The sequence below is a fragment of the Trichechus manatus genome, unplaced genomic scaffold, assembly GCF_000243295.1.
Source record: "Trichechus manatus latirostris isolate Lorelei unplaced genomic scaffold, TriManLat1.0 scaffold00038, whole genome shotgun sequence".
Classification (NCBI taxonomy): Eukaryota; Metazoa; Chordata; class Mammalia; order Sirenia; family Trichechidae; genus Trichechus; species Trichechus manatus.
In genome coordinates this window covers 8,050,134-8,066,992 of record NW_004443974.1, presented here as the reverse complement: position 1 = coordinate 8,066,992, position 16,859 = coordinate 8,050,134, and the positions used below count along the sequence as shown (strand labels likewise).

Below are 16,859 nucleotides of genomic sequence, written 5' to 3'. Positions count from 1 at the left end.
TACCTTTCCAACGTTATCCCCGTTCTGTCCCACCCACCCACACTAACAACATCCACTGTCTTTGTACCATCTGCTCTTGTGACCTAAGGAAGGGCGATTTTGTGGACTAGGGAATTTTCCAGATGTGGTTTCATTTTTACTTCTTTCCTGGTGAATTTCATCTGGGCATGACTATGCTAGCCTGTGAAATGGGTTGGGTACCTGAAAAATGACTGTAAAGCTTTTCTAGCTCTTCTGGACCAGAAATAACTAACCTTGTTTGCTTATCTGCATCCTTGATGCAGAGATGAGAGTAGCAATTTAAGATGGGTTTGAACTATTGGACCAGAGCCAGGGCCTTTTTGCTTGCACACTCCACTCTGCATGTTCCAGCCGCAGGAACAAACTGCATTATTTTGTTTCAAGCTGCTCAAGGGAAGCCAAGACCTTGTAACTGGAAACTTACCAAACAGAGGACTCTAAGACTAAATTTAGTGTTCTATTTAAAAAAATAAATAATCAAATGCTTTATTTGTTCATCTTTTACGTGTTAAAAAAGAGGAAGAATAACCTAGTTCACACTAACAACCTAAGAAGATTATTCAAAGAAGTGAGAAGAAAACTAATCCTTTTGGTGAAAAGGGAAATCCTTAACAAAATGCAACCAAGTGGTAGCTATCAGAGAGATGCAAATCAAAAGCTCAGTGAGATACCATTTCATTCCCACTGGGATGGCTAAGATTAAAAAAAAAAAAAAAACAGAGAATAACAAACGTTGGCAAGAATGTCAGGAAATTGGAACCCTTATCCATTGCTGGTAGGAATGCAAAATGGTACAGCCATTGTGGAAAACAGTGTGGCGGTTCCTAAAAAAATCAAAATTGAACTACTATATGACCCAGCAATTCCACTCCCAGATATATACCCAAAAGACTTGAAAGCAGAGACTAAAAAAGAGACTTGTACACTAGTGTTCATTGCAGCACTATTCACAATAGCCAAAAGGTGGAAATAACCTAAATGCTCATCAGCAGATGAATGAATAAACAAAATGTGGTACATACATACAATGGAATACTACTCAGCCAGTAGGACAAATGAAGTCTTGATACGTGCTACAGTCTGGATGGAACTTGAAGACATTATGCTGAGTGAAATAAGCCAGTCACAAAAGGACAAATATTATATGACCTCACTTATATAAAAAGACAAGAAAAGGCAAATATACAGAGACCAAATTTTATTAGTGGTTACCAGGGGTGAGAGGGAGGGGGAAAAGGAGAATTAACAGTGAGGGAAAAATTGCATTGATTAAGGGTGGGGTTGCTCACCAATTATTGTAATTGCTGTTGATAAGTTGTACACCTGTAAAAAGTTGAATTGGCAAAAGTTGTGTGATAGATGTTATTTACAACAATGACAGAAAAGAAAGAGTAGCTATACGTAAGAAGCTGTCTCAGCTGTTTATGTACAACCATATGCCTCATGGGATTTGGTTCCTTGGTTTAGAGGTTTAGGGTCATGGTTTCATGGGACATTCCAGCTAATTGGTCTAATAACATGTTCAGTGCTTCTTTTTTACCTCCTAGTTCGTTGTGTAGTGCCTGGGGCCTTAAAAGCTTGCAAGTGGCCATCCAAGGCACAACAATTGGTCTTTATTCACAGGGAGCAATAGAGGAAGAAGGAAGAGTCAGGAATAAGAGAATATGGAATGTGTGGCTAGTTGCCTCTATGAACAACTGCCTCCTTTGCCATGAGACCAGAAGAACTGGATGGTGCCCACTACCATTTTGATCAAAGATTCCATAAGAGAATCCTGATCAAAAGGCAGAACATGCAGAACAGAATTTGATTGTTATGGACTCTAGACTTTCTGGAGCCATGGAGGGTGGATGAACCCTTGAAACTATTGCCCTGAGATAATCTTTAAACCTTAAACCCAAAATATCCCCTGAATTCATCTTAAAACTGAATAATAGTTTAGCTTAACCAGTAAAAAACATCTGCCTTGAGCATTATGCTCTTTTAAGAACTATCTATATGGGATAAAACTGACACCAGCAACTCAAAAGATTAGATGGGATCCTTAGAGGGCAGTGAGTTAATGAGGGAGGAACAACTCAGAAAAGGAGCGTGAGAATGGTTGCACAACTCAAAGAATGTAATCAATGTCACTAAATTGTACAGGTGGAAACTGTTGAGTTGGTGTATATTTTGCTGTGTAGGTTCTCAACAACAACAAAATAAAATTTAGGAAAAAAAAATGCAATCAAGTGGCATGATCTGGAGAGGTCATGTTTCTTTTTATTCTTTTTATTCTTTTTAATCATTTCATTAAAAACATGGAAGAAATCTTGTTTATTATTTTAATAATGTGGTTAATTTGTGAAATAAATTATATATTCCTTACATTGTAGGACTGATAGTTTTTGTTGTTGTTTTTTAATAAGACTCTCCTGAATTAAATTTCCACTAAGAAAGCACTAGTAGGTAATTTTCAAGTCGCTGCCATCTTAGTATACTTGAAAAGCAGTATGAATGAACTCACTTTGGCAGACATCTCTGTGGCTTTCACTGAAGAAATCTGAGCACCAACTATGTGCTAAGTCAGCTGGAACAAGGACTCATAATTTCTTCTGTTGTTACTGCAGGCTGAAAGTGTGGTTACTTTGGTGACTCAAGCTAGTACGATGTGAGATTAGGCTATGCAGTGAAGAGTAGTTGGCATAGATCTTATTAAAATCCTTTTTTTTTTTTCCTGCTACCTTGATATTTATATAGAATCTACCAGCTAGGTGAGTCAGACAGCCCTTCTGACAGTATATTTTTCCAAAGAAAAAGAACAACAGGCTGGGGGAGAGAGTTTAAACTTCAAATTAGGATGATTTTGTTCAGTTTCTGCCTCTGCCATGTACTTAATTTTCACTGTGCCATTTTCTAACACTATGGCGTTGTGCAAGTTTACTTGACCTCTCTGAGCCTCTCTGTCCTCTTCTATAGAATGAGGATAGCATTAATACCTACCTCAAGGTTGTTGAAAGAATCCAATGATTGTAGATATGAAAGCATGAAGCCTACTGATGGGCACATAGTACTCAGTAAAAAACCAAACCAATAAACAAAGAAACAAAAAATCATTACTGTCAAGTCAATTCTGACTCAATGGTAATGCCATATTTTTCAAAATAGATCTGTGCTCCATAAGGTTTTAATCTTGTTGGAAGTAGATCACCAGGCCTTTCTTTCACAGAGCCGCTGGGTGGATTCAAACCACCAACCTTTTGGTTAGTAAAACCAAACCAAACCAAACCAAACCCATTGCTATCAAGTTGATTCCGACTCATAGCCACCCTGTAGAACAGAGTAGAACTGCTCCACAGGGCTTCCAAGGAGCAGCTGGTGGATTCGAACTGCCAACCTTTTGGATAGCAGCAGAGCTGTTAAATACTGTGCCAGCCAGGGGCCTAACAGTAATCAGTCCTATTCAGTAAATTGTTAGTTGACTCTGAATCTCACCCTCCTGGGGCAATAAAACCTGATTTGACTTTCAGAAGCAAGGAGGACGATAGACATCCTGGAAGGGTTCTGAAGATTTAATTAGTATAACTGGTGTTAGTGGGTGGTGAATGAATCCAAGCAACAGAAAATAGTCATGGCAACTCGTATGAGGTTTTCCATATCCACCCACTTCGCATTAGTCACATAGTCATTGACTAAATTGTTACATCTTGTTTCAAGTCTCCACGGTCATCAGTACTTAGAGCTCGGCTGGCCCAAGAAGCAACTGTATTCACTTGACCTGCCATTACCTTCTCACTGGCCTTCCAACAGGGAGGAGAACTAGCAGCTTTTCTGTCTTCCTCATTCCAGCCGGTGCTCTGATGCCTCTGTCTCTGTGAAACAGGCCTGATTCTTGCCCCAGGCAGAATTAATGATTCTTTCTTTACATGCTAACACACTTGAACCTCTATTATAGCACTTCTTTCATAATGCTTTTGTGTTGAAGTTGCTTGTTTGCATTTTGATCTTTCTGGCTATAGTTTAAATTGCTGGGGGGCATGGTGTGTGCACATCGTAGAAACTCAGTAACTGTCATATTAAAACAGATCATAGCACAGAAGCGATTTCATGTGAGCTGAGAGCACAGACTCTGGAGCTAGGTTAATATCCTAGCTTTGCCTCTGGCTCTGTGACCTTGGACAAGTTCCTTAGCATCTAGGAACCTTAGTTTCCTCATCCATAAAATGCTGGCGATAAGGTTACCTTCCTTATAAGGTTGTTGTGAAAATTAGATGAGTTAAATATGTGTGAAGCACTTAGAACAGTACTTGGCAGACAGTAAATGCTAAGTAAGTGATGGTGGTGGTTGTGGTGGTGATTATAATATAACGTTAATCACCCTGAGTTTACTGTTACTTTTTGAGATTGGATTTGCTTGATAAAACTCTACTGGGGAGGTTCTTTTTTTTTTTTTCCTGTTCCTAAAGTTCCATTAACTACTACCACGTGAACAGTTCCATAGTCTCTTCTCTGTGTATGGATACCTGACTGATAGGGACTCATGGCTGTATGTTCAGTTGTGGTTTCTTTCTTTTAGAAAATGGATTCTTTATTAAAGCAATAGTGTAAATCCATTAGCGAAAAATAAATTACTATCTTGGAAATATTTTTAAAGAAATATAAATATCCACTTATTACAGACTTGAAGCATCAAATAGATTTTTCTTGCCCATTGATAGTGGATGCATGTTAGGAGGGATTCTCGGGTCATGTTCTGACTCCATGACCAGTTAGTAATTCTGTCATAGTTACAGAATGGAGGAGTAGCAGTGTTGTCAGGGTCTTCTGCCCAACCTGGGCAGCCCCTATGAGGTTCTTGCCTTCTGCTGACCAAGAATGACCAGGAAAGACTCAAGTTTTCTGCACAAACAAAGCTTTATTGAGCAAAAGTGGCTCGCGAGTGGAGACAAAGAGGAACAGAGCAACGCTAGCTTTGTTTCCCCAAATAAAGGGTTTACAAGGCTTATAAAAGTTTCCAGGCGGGAAATGGGTTTCTGGGAAAAGGGTGTGTTAGGTGTGCGCACAAGAGGTAATTCAAGATGGAGGCCATCACTAAAGCTGTTGGGTCACTTGGCGTCACTTATTCTGGGATGTTGTGCATGTGCAGTTCTCCGAGACATTGGTTCAAGTCTCCTAGGAGACTCATGTCTCTAGAAAAAGGTCACCTGTTGGTAGACCCCCGCAATGCACATGCCCAAGATACTGGATCAAACTGGTCTGTCTGAAAAAACAGCTTACAAGGAAGTGTTAAGCCAAACAGGGTCGTTTGCTCATTCCACTACAAGGGGTTGGGCTTCAAAGCTTTAGTCATACCTGAGGCTTTAACCCTCCCCAGTCTGGCCAATCCCTACGGTCTCAGCAGTATACTTGTAGTCCCTGTATTTAAATGAAGTGTTATCACTCCCAGTGTAAACCTGTGTTTTTTTCTATGTTAGAGAAAAGCCTCTTCTTTCCTCACTCTTGGTGCTATAGGCCTTGCTTAGTTTACCATACCATGCCCTTCTGCCTCTGCTTTGGTAGCTAAAGCTTTTCGCTGGCAATTTTAGTTGCTTTGATGTTTTGAAGTGTCAAATCTTGGCGTGAAAGCTTATTGTCTTGGTTAATAACTTACGCTAATTAGCTAGTAGGTACCTAAAAACTTTAAAAAAAAAAAAAAGGAAAGAGAGAGACATGTTTAAGTAGGCAAATGATTGCCTGAGGAAGCTTCCCCTTGACTGGATGATGTTGCTCTTAGGGGAAGGCACTCTATTTGACTACATGTTGTGGTGCGCCCCCCCACGCCCCAACAGATGATAGTGGAAAAATAAGAGGTAGGATGAGTTTCACCAAAATACAAATGACCTGAAGAATGATTGCCCCCCTACACAGACGCACACACAGCACTACATGTTGGCTTCAAGAAAAGCAGGGTGTGCTTTGCTCTCTTGTTTCTTCTTTCCATATCATCACATGTCCGTCACCTGTCTAGAATATCACCTTTTGAGTTCTTTGATTTTTGAACCTTTCTGCTAAAACTTCTTTCCCCACTATATGTAGTAAACGTAATTTGATCATAGCTGAACAATTTATGATTAAAGGTTTTTCTTATACCTTTGGAAAGGTAACTTACAGTCTCTGCAGAATTTTACTCAAAATTCTTTGCTGATCTTATAGTGAGATTTTCATTTGAGTATAAGTGAAAATAAAAAACAAACCAAAACCACAACACTGTTGAATAATGTCACCATTTATTTCCTAATGACTGCAAAGGTGGCTTGTAATTAAATAAAAGAATCTAGTAGACCAAGAGGCAGTTGTTCAAACAGAACAAGGGGATATTGTGTGCTTTAAAATCAGGAAAGGTGGGGGTCAGGGTTGCATCCTTTCACCATATTTATTCAATCCATATGCTGAGCAAATAATTCAAGAAGCTGGACTGTATGAAGAAGAACTCAGCATCAGGATTGGAGGAAGACTCGTTAACAACTTGCAACATGCAGATGACAACGACCTTGCTTGTTGAAAGTGAAGAGGACTTGAAGCACTTTCTAATGAAGATCAGAGACTACAGCTTTCAGTATGGATTACGCTTCAGAATAAAGAAAACAAAAATCCTCACAACTGGACCAGTAAGCAACATCATGATAAATGGAGAAAATATTGAAGTTGTCAAGGATTTCATTTTCCTTGGATCCACAATCAATGCTCATGGAACCAGCAGTCAGGAAATCAAATGACATGTTGTATTGTGCAAATCTGCTGCAAAAGACCTCTTTAAGAGTGTTAAAAAGCAAAGATGTCACTTTGAGGATTAAGGTGCCCCTGATCCAAGCCATGGTATTTTCAGTCACCTCGTATGCATGTGAAAGCTGAACAATGAATAAGGAAGACTTGGGAAGAATTGATGCCTTTCAGTTATGGTGTTGACGAAGAATATTGACTATGTCATGGACTGCCAGAAGAACGAACAAATCTGTCTTGAAAGAATACAGCCAGAACGCTTCTTAGAAGCAAGGATGGCGAGACTGCATCTCACGTACTTGGACATGTAATCAGGAGGGACCAGTTCCTGGAGAAGGACATTAGGCTTGGTAAAGTAGAGAGTCAGTGAAAAAGAGGAAGACCCTCAGTGAAATGGATTGACACAGTGGCTGCTTCAACAATGGGCTCAGACATAGCAAGGATCATGAGGATGGTGCAGGACCGGGTGTGTTTCTTTCTGTTGTACAAAGGGTTGCTATGAGTCAGAACTGACTCTATGGCACGTAACAACAACAATAGCTCTTAAATGAGAAAGGTCACAAAAGATCTGTACAATGAAAACTACAAGACACTACTGCAAGAAACCAAAAGAGACCTGCATGAGTGGAAAAACATACCTTGCTCATGGATAGGTAGACTGAACATTGTGAAAATGTCAATTCTACCCAAAGCAATCTACAGATACAGTGCAATCCCGATCCAAATCCCAACGACATTTTTTAATGAGATGGGGAAACAAATCACCAACTTCATAGGGAAAGGGAAGAGGCCCCGAATAAGTAAAGCATTACTCAAGAAGAAGAACAAAGTGGGAGGCCTCACACGACCTGATTTTAGAACCTGTTATACCGCCACAGTAGTCAAAACAGCTGGGTACTGGTACAACAACAGATACATGGACCAATGGAACAGAATTGAGAATCCAGACATAAATTCATCCACCTATGAGCAGCTAATATTTGAGAAAGGCCCAAAGTCCGTTAATTGGGGAAAAGACAGTCTCTTTAACAAATGATGCTGGCATAACTGGATATCCACCTGCAAAAACTGAAACAAGACCCATACCTTACACCATGCACAAAAACTAACTCAAAATGGATCAAAGACTTAAATATAAAATCAAGAACAATAAAGATCATGGAATAAAAAATAGGGACAATGCTAGGAGCCCTAATACATGGCATAAACACAATACGAACCATAAGTAACAATGTACAAGTACCAGAAGAGAGACTAGATAAATGGGAGCTCCTAAAAATCAAACATTTACGCTTATCAAAAGACTTCACCAAAGGAGTCAAAATACAACCTACACACTGGGAAAAGAATTTTGGCTATGACAAATCCGATCAGCATCTAATCTCTAAAATCTACAAGATACGGCAAAACCTCAACAACAAAAAAGACAAATAACCCAATTAAAAAATGGGCAAAGGATATGAATAAGCACTTCGCCAAAGAAGATATTCAGGCACATGAAGAAATGCTCACGATCATTAGCCATTAGAGAAATGCAGATCAAAACTCCAGTGAGATATCATCTCACCCCAACAAGGCTAGCCTTAATCCAAAAAACACAAAATAATAAATGCTGGAGAGGTTGTGGAGAGACTGGAATACTTATACACTGTTGGTGGGAATGTAAAATGGTACAACCACTTTGGAAATCCATTTGGCGCTTCCTTAAAAAGCTAGAAATAGAAGTACCATACGATCCAGCTGTCCCGTTCCTTGGAATATATCCTAGAGAAATAAGAGCCATCACATGAATAGGTATATGCACACCCATGTTCTTTGCAGCACTGTTGACAATAGCAAAAAGATGGAAACAATCTAGGTGCCCATCAACGGACAAATGGATAAACAAATTATGGTATATCCACATAATGGAATGCTACGCAACGATAAAAAACAACGATGAAGCCGTGAAACATCTTGTAACATGGAGGAATCTGGAGGTCATTTTGCTGAGTGAATTTAGTCAGTCACAAAAGGACAAATATTGTATAAGACCACTATTATAAGAACTCAAGAAAAGGTTTAAACAGAGGAAAAAACATTCTTTGATGGTTACGAGGGTGGGGAGGGAGGGTGAGGGTTATTTACTAACTAGATAGTAGATAATTGTCTTAATTGAAGGGAAGGACAGCACACAGTACAGGGGAAGTCAGCACACCTGGACTAAACCAAAGCTAAGAAGTTTCCTGAATACAAACACTTTGAGGGACAGAGTAGCAGGGGTCGGGGTCTGGGAACCATGCTTTCAGGGGACATCTAGGTCAATTGGCATAACAAAGCTTACTAAGAAAATATTCTGCATCCTACTTTGGTGAGTGGCATCTGGGATCTTAAAAGCTTGCAAGCAGCCATCTAAGATGCATCAATTGGTCCCAACCACCTGGATTAAAGGAGAATGAAGAACACCAAAGACACAAGGAAAGTATTAGCCCAAGAGACAGAAAGAAAACCAGAGACTTCATCAGCCTGAGACCAGAAGAACTAGATGGTGCCCAGCTACCACCAGTGACCGCCCTGACAGGGAACACAACAGAGAGTCCTGGATGGAGCAGGAGAAAGGTGGGGTGCAGAACTCAAATTCTAGTAAGAAGATCAGACAGTCGTCTCACTGAGACTGGAGAAACCCCAGAAAGCATGGCCCCTGGATTCTCTATCAGCCCAGAACTAAAACAATTTCCGAGGCCAACTCTTCAGACAAGGACTGAACTGGACTGTGGGACATAAAGTGATAGTCGTGAGTAGTGTGCCTCTTGGCTCAAGTGGATGCAAGAGACTAAATGGGCAGCTTCAGTCTGGAGGTGAGATGGGAAGGCAGAGAGGTTTAGGAGCTGGTTGAATGAACATGGGCAATCACGAGTGGAAAGGGGGAGTGTGCTGTCACAGTATGGGGAGAGCAATTAAAGTCACATAACAGTGTATAAATTTTTGTATGGGAAAAAATTAAAAAATGAGAAAGCTAACAACTTTCCCAAGACACACAACGTTTTCTACAACTGTTCTATATAGGATGATTCTTGGTTGAAATGAGTGAAGTTAAAAATGGCCTGTTTTTAAAGTTACTAATCTGATATTCTTTCCATACTCTCCATTTTATCAGTTTCCTGATGTTTAGGTTCAGAGGAGAAATCCAAATACCTCTAACCCTTTGAAGCAGGTGTCAGTTTAATCTTGTAACATTCTGAGTTCTGGGTGTGACCCCATCTGGTTTTGTCCTCTGCAGGTTGTAGAATTTGGAATCTCAGTATCTTTTAGAAACATCTTCTAGTTGTAATTTATTAAGCAATTTCAATTTGTTAAATGTCTGAAAATCTTGCCTGCCATTTCTCATGATGTTAAGCTAGAGATGTTTTAACATTCCTTAAACATTTTCTGAGCACCTGCTCTGTGTCAGGCACAGTAGGAGATAAGGAGAGGAATCAAATGTGGTCTCTGTCCTTGAGGAGCTCATGTCCTTAGTCCCATGCCCTTGGGCTCCTAAGATCATCTACCACCGGGATCTTCAGAGTATCAGGGGCCAAGCATGGAGGCAGGCTGTGCTGTGCACTGTCAGGTGATGGAAATGGGGTGACTCAAATGTAGTGTTTCCTAGAGGGCACACAAATTAAAGGTGGGCCCCTGTAGCTGCAGAGATGAGAAAGCAAGGTCAACTTAGAGATGGACCCTGTTTTACTTAGTCAATATGGCAGACTCAGAAGGTAAACTGCACAGAGGAGGAGCATTCTTCATGTCAAAGGATGGCAATTCCTCTGAAATTACAAGTCATCAAAAGCCAGAAGGGGAAACAGAGATCATGTAGTCCAGTCTCTCATTTTTCATGTAGGGGATTTGAAACACAGGAGAGGAAGTGGCTTGCTCAGATCGCAAAGACAGTAGAAGATTTCATTCAAGTATATGAAAGAGAACATGACAGAAAGCAAGACTTTCACATATACGTGTGTCTCCAAAATGGGATTTAAACCTTTCTGTTTGAATAATAATCATTACTTCATTGTCAAGAATTTCCTGTGGATTAAAGACAGTACACCACCTTAGTTAAATGTAACTAATCCTGAGTAAATGCTCAGATCTGTTTCTGTTTTAAAAATGGTTATTAGTACATTGCCCTAGATATTTGGTTGTCAAATATCAAGGCAAATGCATTTGTACATAATTTGGTATTGCTTGCAAGGACAATATCTCATTTCAATTCAGAATCCTCAGCAAAGTGTATGGCACAGATTAGGCACTCAGTAAAAAATTTTTAGTTTAATTTATACATTGTGGAAATACAATGGCCATTTTAGTCTGACAGACCTGGATGTGAGTCCCAGTTCTGTCACTTACTAGCTATGTGACTTTGAGCAAGTAATTTCACCTCTGAGACTATTTCCTTATCTGTGAAATGTAGTGATGAGCGTATATTTATTTAAACACACACACACATATCCATCTGTTTATCCCTACCAAATAATACTTTGCACTCTCTGTTGGGATTCTTATTTTTATTCTGTTAAATCGCAGAACTGCTATTAGGAATCAGCTGAGGCATTGGAGTCTAAGATTGTGACAATCTGGGCATTATCTCTGAGAAATACCTTAAAATTTTAAAAAAAAAGTGTCTTTGTGGGTTTTTTTCAACTCTGTCATTGATCTCTCTCCATTCATGTCCTACCACTGATGCCTTTTTCTCTTTTCTTCCTTTCCCTCAAAGAAAACTAATGGAGCCATGTATAAAGCTCCAAGATAGAACCGACCTTGTGCACCTTTAATTGAGGACAGAATTTGCTAAAGTGCATCCAAAAACCCACCAGTGGTTTACTTTATAATCTGTGTCCTGGCTAGACTGGCTGTTGGCTGTATAATTTGTCTAGTTTTGTCTGGAGTCTTACACTGTTCAGCTGCTTCAGGGCAAAATCTTTTGGGGTGTCATTAAATGGGATTGATAATTGGCTTCTGATGAATATTCATTGTGACTAATGACTCTGGGCAAATTTTACACATACTATCTTTCTATTCTCCCACTGAGTGAAATTTTGATAGGATCATTTTCTTCAACTTGCAGTTCAATTAAATATTCACAATACCCTCTTTGTTGACTACACTCCAAATTGTATATTTTCATTACCTTTTAATTTTGTATTCTGTAAGAAATGAGTATCGGCCTTTTTGATCCATATTTTTAGAAATGGGATTTTAGACTTATTTTTTAAAATAAATGACTAGTGATAATTAACAGGACATAATATGTCATTTCTAGTTAAGCATAGGTATGTCCTAAGACTTTTCTTGTAATTGATTTAGCCACTATTCATTCTAAGTAACAGTGCACATAGTTTGTGCCATTTAGTATTTTGGAAAAGAGCCAAACAATTCCTTTTCTTTGTTTGTTTGTTTTCTTAATTAAATGGGTGAATGCATTTTACTCCAATTGTGGAGATTTGGCCCTTAGAAAACCCCCTAATGAATTGATCAAACACCTTAAAAGCTTGATTTTTATGCGAGATAAGTAATTTTAAAATCTTGGCGTTTAGCTTGGTAAGTTTTTTTGAGGTTAAGGAGACATGAAAAAGAGCATTGTCTGAAGATAAGATCTCTGCCACTTTATCCTTTGAAATAGGATTTTGACCCAAACCAATTTAAGCTAAAAAGAGGCAGGTAATCAGGTTCTGTCTCAACCGGGATAATTCTGTTGAATGACTTTTTCAAAGAGAATTACAAATAAATACATGATGATGATATCTTACATTTGTGTGATACTTCATGGATTTTAAAGTGCTTTTATTTGATGTGTTATAGAGTTATAGAATAGGTATATCATTGAATGAATGAATGAATTATTTGATTTTCCAAAAGTGGCATATATGTGTATCTAAGCTTATTATTGTTTTGGAATTCGAGTCACAGACATCTCTGAGAGTCATGAAAATGTTGGTCCAGTACCATTAAAAGCTAAGCCACTGACTGTCTTTATATTGTGACTATATTCTAAGTAGAAGTTGTTTTTTATTTATTCAGGAAACATTGCATTTACTAGCACCTATATATATATGTCATAGGGGCAGTGGTGATTCAGTGATAGAATTCTCTCTTTCCATGCAGGAGACCCAGGTTTGATTCTAGGCTAGGACATCTCAAGCACAGCTACCACTTGGCTGTCAGAGGAGGCTTAAATGTTTCTGTGATGCTGAACAAGTTTCAGTGGAGCTTCCACACTAAGATGGATTAGGACGAAAAGCCTGGCAATCTACTTCCCAAAATCAGCCAGTGAAACCCTATGCATCCCAACTGTCCAGTTTGGTTTTGCATGGGGTTGCCATGAGTCCGGGGCTGACTTGACAGCTAACAATGTATATATACCATTGCCACTGAGGATATGGAGATGAAAAGAGAGACAGGGTCCTTTCTTTCCTTTACAGTTTAGGGGTAAACATGCAGACAGTTATGGGCCATGTGCCTAGGGGAGCCATGCAGGGCTTCACAGAAGATGGTACTTGTACAGAGACCTGGAGGGGAGGGGAGGGGTTTGCCAGGGCCACAAGTCTGGTTGATTTAAGGGAGGGTTGCAAAGAAGGAGACAAAGGAGTGCATAACTCTTCCTGGGTCTGCAAATGATTTTTTCTAAGGATAAACTTGGGGAAGGCAGTAGAGACTGTGACCAGAGATGCTTTTCTACAGATAGACAGGGGCCAGTTCATGGAGACATGCCTATTCCAGACATGCCACTGAAGACTGAGTACAGAGTAACATGACTGGACCTGCACTTTTGTAAGAGCACGTTGGTGGCTGGTGGAAGGATGAGCAGAAAGGGTGGGACCTGAGGCCCCCATAAGCCTTCAACCTGACTTCAGGGTAGAGTTGGAGTAAAGTGAACTTCATTCTCCACTCAACACCAACAAAGATTTTTCATTTATTCTAACCCTGAGAGATTGTTCATATGTATACGACAGCCTCCTTTATATGGAAACCTACCAAAATGGATCTGGGAGGGATGGATTAAACCAGTGAAGTTGCTGGGAACAGCTCTTGAGAGAGCGTGCTAGATTATCTCCTTTTCAGGACGTGTACCTGATTTAAAGGACGAGTTCTGAAGCGAAAGGGGAAAAAAAAAAGTAGCAGCTCTGGCTTTAATACACAGCTTTCACAACTGTGAAACATCAGCAGAATATCCAATTTAAAGCTGTTCATGTTACACTAACCTCTGGGATTCTTTTAACTGGTCCTTGGCACGTCACTCTTTCGTCACGTAAATGTCCTTCTGTCAGCAAAGGCCAGTTAACAGCTTCCAAAAGAAGCAAAGTCCTCAAGGGAACAGACTTCCCAGAAATCAAAGAAACATTACAGAAAAAAAGACAGAAAGAAACATGTGTTATTGGCTTTTGTCACTTCATAGCCAGGGCTCCTAAGGTGTTGGTTTTCTTCCTTCTTTCACTATATTGAATTTTGAAACAATTTTATCTATTTTATTATCTTTGTTTCCCAGTTTTTTAATTGTATCAAATACCAGTTGTGTGATGTGTCTAGCTCTTAAAAAATAAACAAAAAAGGAATACAAAATAGAGGTCACGTCAAAAGAAGGGGGAAAGGAAGGATTAGTCAGTATACAGTGCTGGGGCAATTGATTAACTGTGTGGAAAAAATAAATTCTCGCCTCGGTTCTTAAACCTGAATTAATTCCAGATGGATTAGAGAGTTAAATGCTGGGCAGAAAATGTGAAGGGCATTCTTAGGAAACAGTCATGAAGGAAAAGATTTGTCTACATAATCATTTCAAACTCCTCTTCAGCCAAAAGTTCAAAGAAAATTAAACAAGGATAAATGATTATTTTTAAAATCTTCCAAAGAATTAGTATGTTTTATATAATCATCAGTACTTGTTTCTAAATCAATTTTTAAAAAAATACTAATGCTTATTAGAACAAAATGAAGTAAGAATATTAACAGACCACATACCTAAGAAATATAGTCAAGAAACTATGACAAAACATTCAGTTTTGGTCATGGTCAAAGAAATAAAAGTAAAAACAAGACATATACAATTATAAAACTACTAAATTGACTGTAATGCTTGATGCTGGTGAGGTGCATGGAGGCCAGCATTCTAGTACAAGGCTGGGAGAGTATAAAAAGCCTCCATCCTTCATCTATTTATTATATTTATATATTTATGATATTTATGTTTATTACATGACTTAAAATACTTGTACTTTTGTTTCTTAATTCTCCATCTGGAAACCTCATAGAAAAACTGTTGACCTGATCTGATTATTTATACTTAGTGGTGGAAGAGTGGTTGGATATAGTATAGCAAATTCATTGAGTAGAGTATTATACAATCATTAGGGATATATTTTTAAAATGTTTAGATGCATGAGAAAGTGCTATCATGTAACGTTAAGGTAAAGAAAGAGCAGAAAAAAATTCTAAGAAAAGGAAACATAAGTATATATGTGTGTAATGCCCTAAAATATTAAATTATCTTCAGATGGTAGTGACCCATAGTCCTTCATCCCTTTCTCCATTTCTAAATTTTCTGCGATAATTGTACATTTGTTTTATAATAACATAGTTTGTTTTTTTTAAAGAAAGCGCTTATTAAATTTGGATTAGGGTGATTGAGTTAACTGAGAATTATTTATCCAGAATTCAACTTATAATTTTAAGTATGTTGATAAGTCTTTAATTTTATTGCTGAAATCAAATAATAATGTTTCCTCACTTTGACTTTTTTAGCTCTGAATCTCTGATTTGCTTCTGTTGCAGCTGACTGCCTGTATCCACGGGTCTGCTGCCATGCTGTACCCCATGTACTGGCAGCACGTGTACATCCCTGTCCTGCCTCCACATCTGCTGGACTACTGCTGGTAAGGCTACTGCTTACCGTGTGCTCTGCTTTTCCTGCATAAACTAACTAGAAATGTTAGGTCTGTAACTTGTTACTGCAGCAGGTGACAAAATTAAAAATACTGACTTCAAAATGACATTTGGATTTTAGATCACCTGATTGCATGACCCTCTTATTTCCAAATAGCTTTCATATATGTCTTCATGACATTCTTAAGAGTTTAAGAGAGCAGATAATACTTTTCCCATTTCTTAGTTTGGTGAAACCAAAGCACCAGAGGTGGTGTGATTTTTTTTTTTTCTTTGTAAGACAAATTGGGAGCTAGTGACAAGAACAATTGAGATCCCCAAGGTCTTCAGGCTGTTGCCATGTCCTGACATGTTCCATAGACATGCTGTCAGCTGTGGTTTGGGTACACAAGCCTGACATCAGAACCCTCTGAAATTTTTGATGAGAATTTCACTGTTCAATGTAGTATGTTTTAGAGTCAGCTGTCTACCTTCTAGCTGTGTAACACTTGGCTTAAGACTATTTTCTTGTCCGCAAAATAAAGTTGTTCAGTACATAATTATGTAAAGATGAAGTGAGATAACGGATGCAAGGACACCATGTAGAAAAGCTGGCTCATGGTAAGGTACTCAGTAAATGTTTCTGCATAAATGTTGTCATCATGACTGTCTTCAGTAGATTACAGAAGAGTCTGTGACTGATTTGGATCTGTTTTCATTATGAATAACTTTCCTTTTCCAGTATAATGTGATTAAAAACATTGTCTCCAAACAGCTCAAGTCAGCAGCAGTTGATAAGGAAGCACTGTACATATGTAGGAAAAGGCACTAACTGCCTTCTAGGAATTGAGAGCTTCAGGAGAAAGGGACCATCTGATGGGCCATAGGCCTGTCACCTAAGAACAGGTGATTCAAGACATTTACCATTGATTCAGTGATTGATTCCACACCAGTCATAATTTTTGCTGAGCTCTCCAGTCCATTCTGCAGTCATCTTATTGAAAAGGTCCACCCAGGAGCCACATTTTCCTGGGAGCAGAAAGACATTCCAACGTCGCTCCTTATTCGATTGTGTCAGCTCACCCTTATCCCAAGAAGCCGTAAGCAAAACAGAGATCTAGCTCAGGGCCATCAAATAAAAATCAGTGGTCCTCTCTAGTGCATAGCACTAAGTGAACCGGCTCATTTCTGTCTTTATTGTGTCTCTTATTCTGGTGGATCTTCTTAAGAGG

General features: G+C 38.9%; 1 protein-coding gene across 1 annotated transcript in view; it reads left to right on the top strand.

Moving 5' to 3' along the window:
• Positions 1–16,859, top strand: part of DENND1A (DENN domain containing 1A) — a 545,605-nt gene that overhangs the window by 272,189 nt on the left and 256,557 nt on the right. The window contains exon 8 of the mRNA XM_004375649.1: positions 15,538–15,638. Coding sequence (XP_004375706.1) covers positions 15,538–15,638 — 101 coding nt within the window. The remainder of the gene's footprint in view (positions 1–15,537; positions 15,639–16,859) is intronic.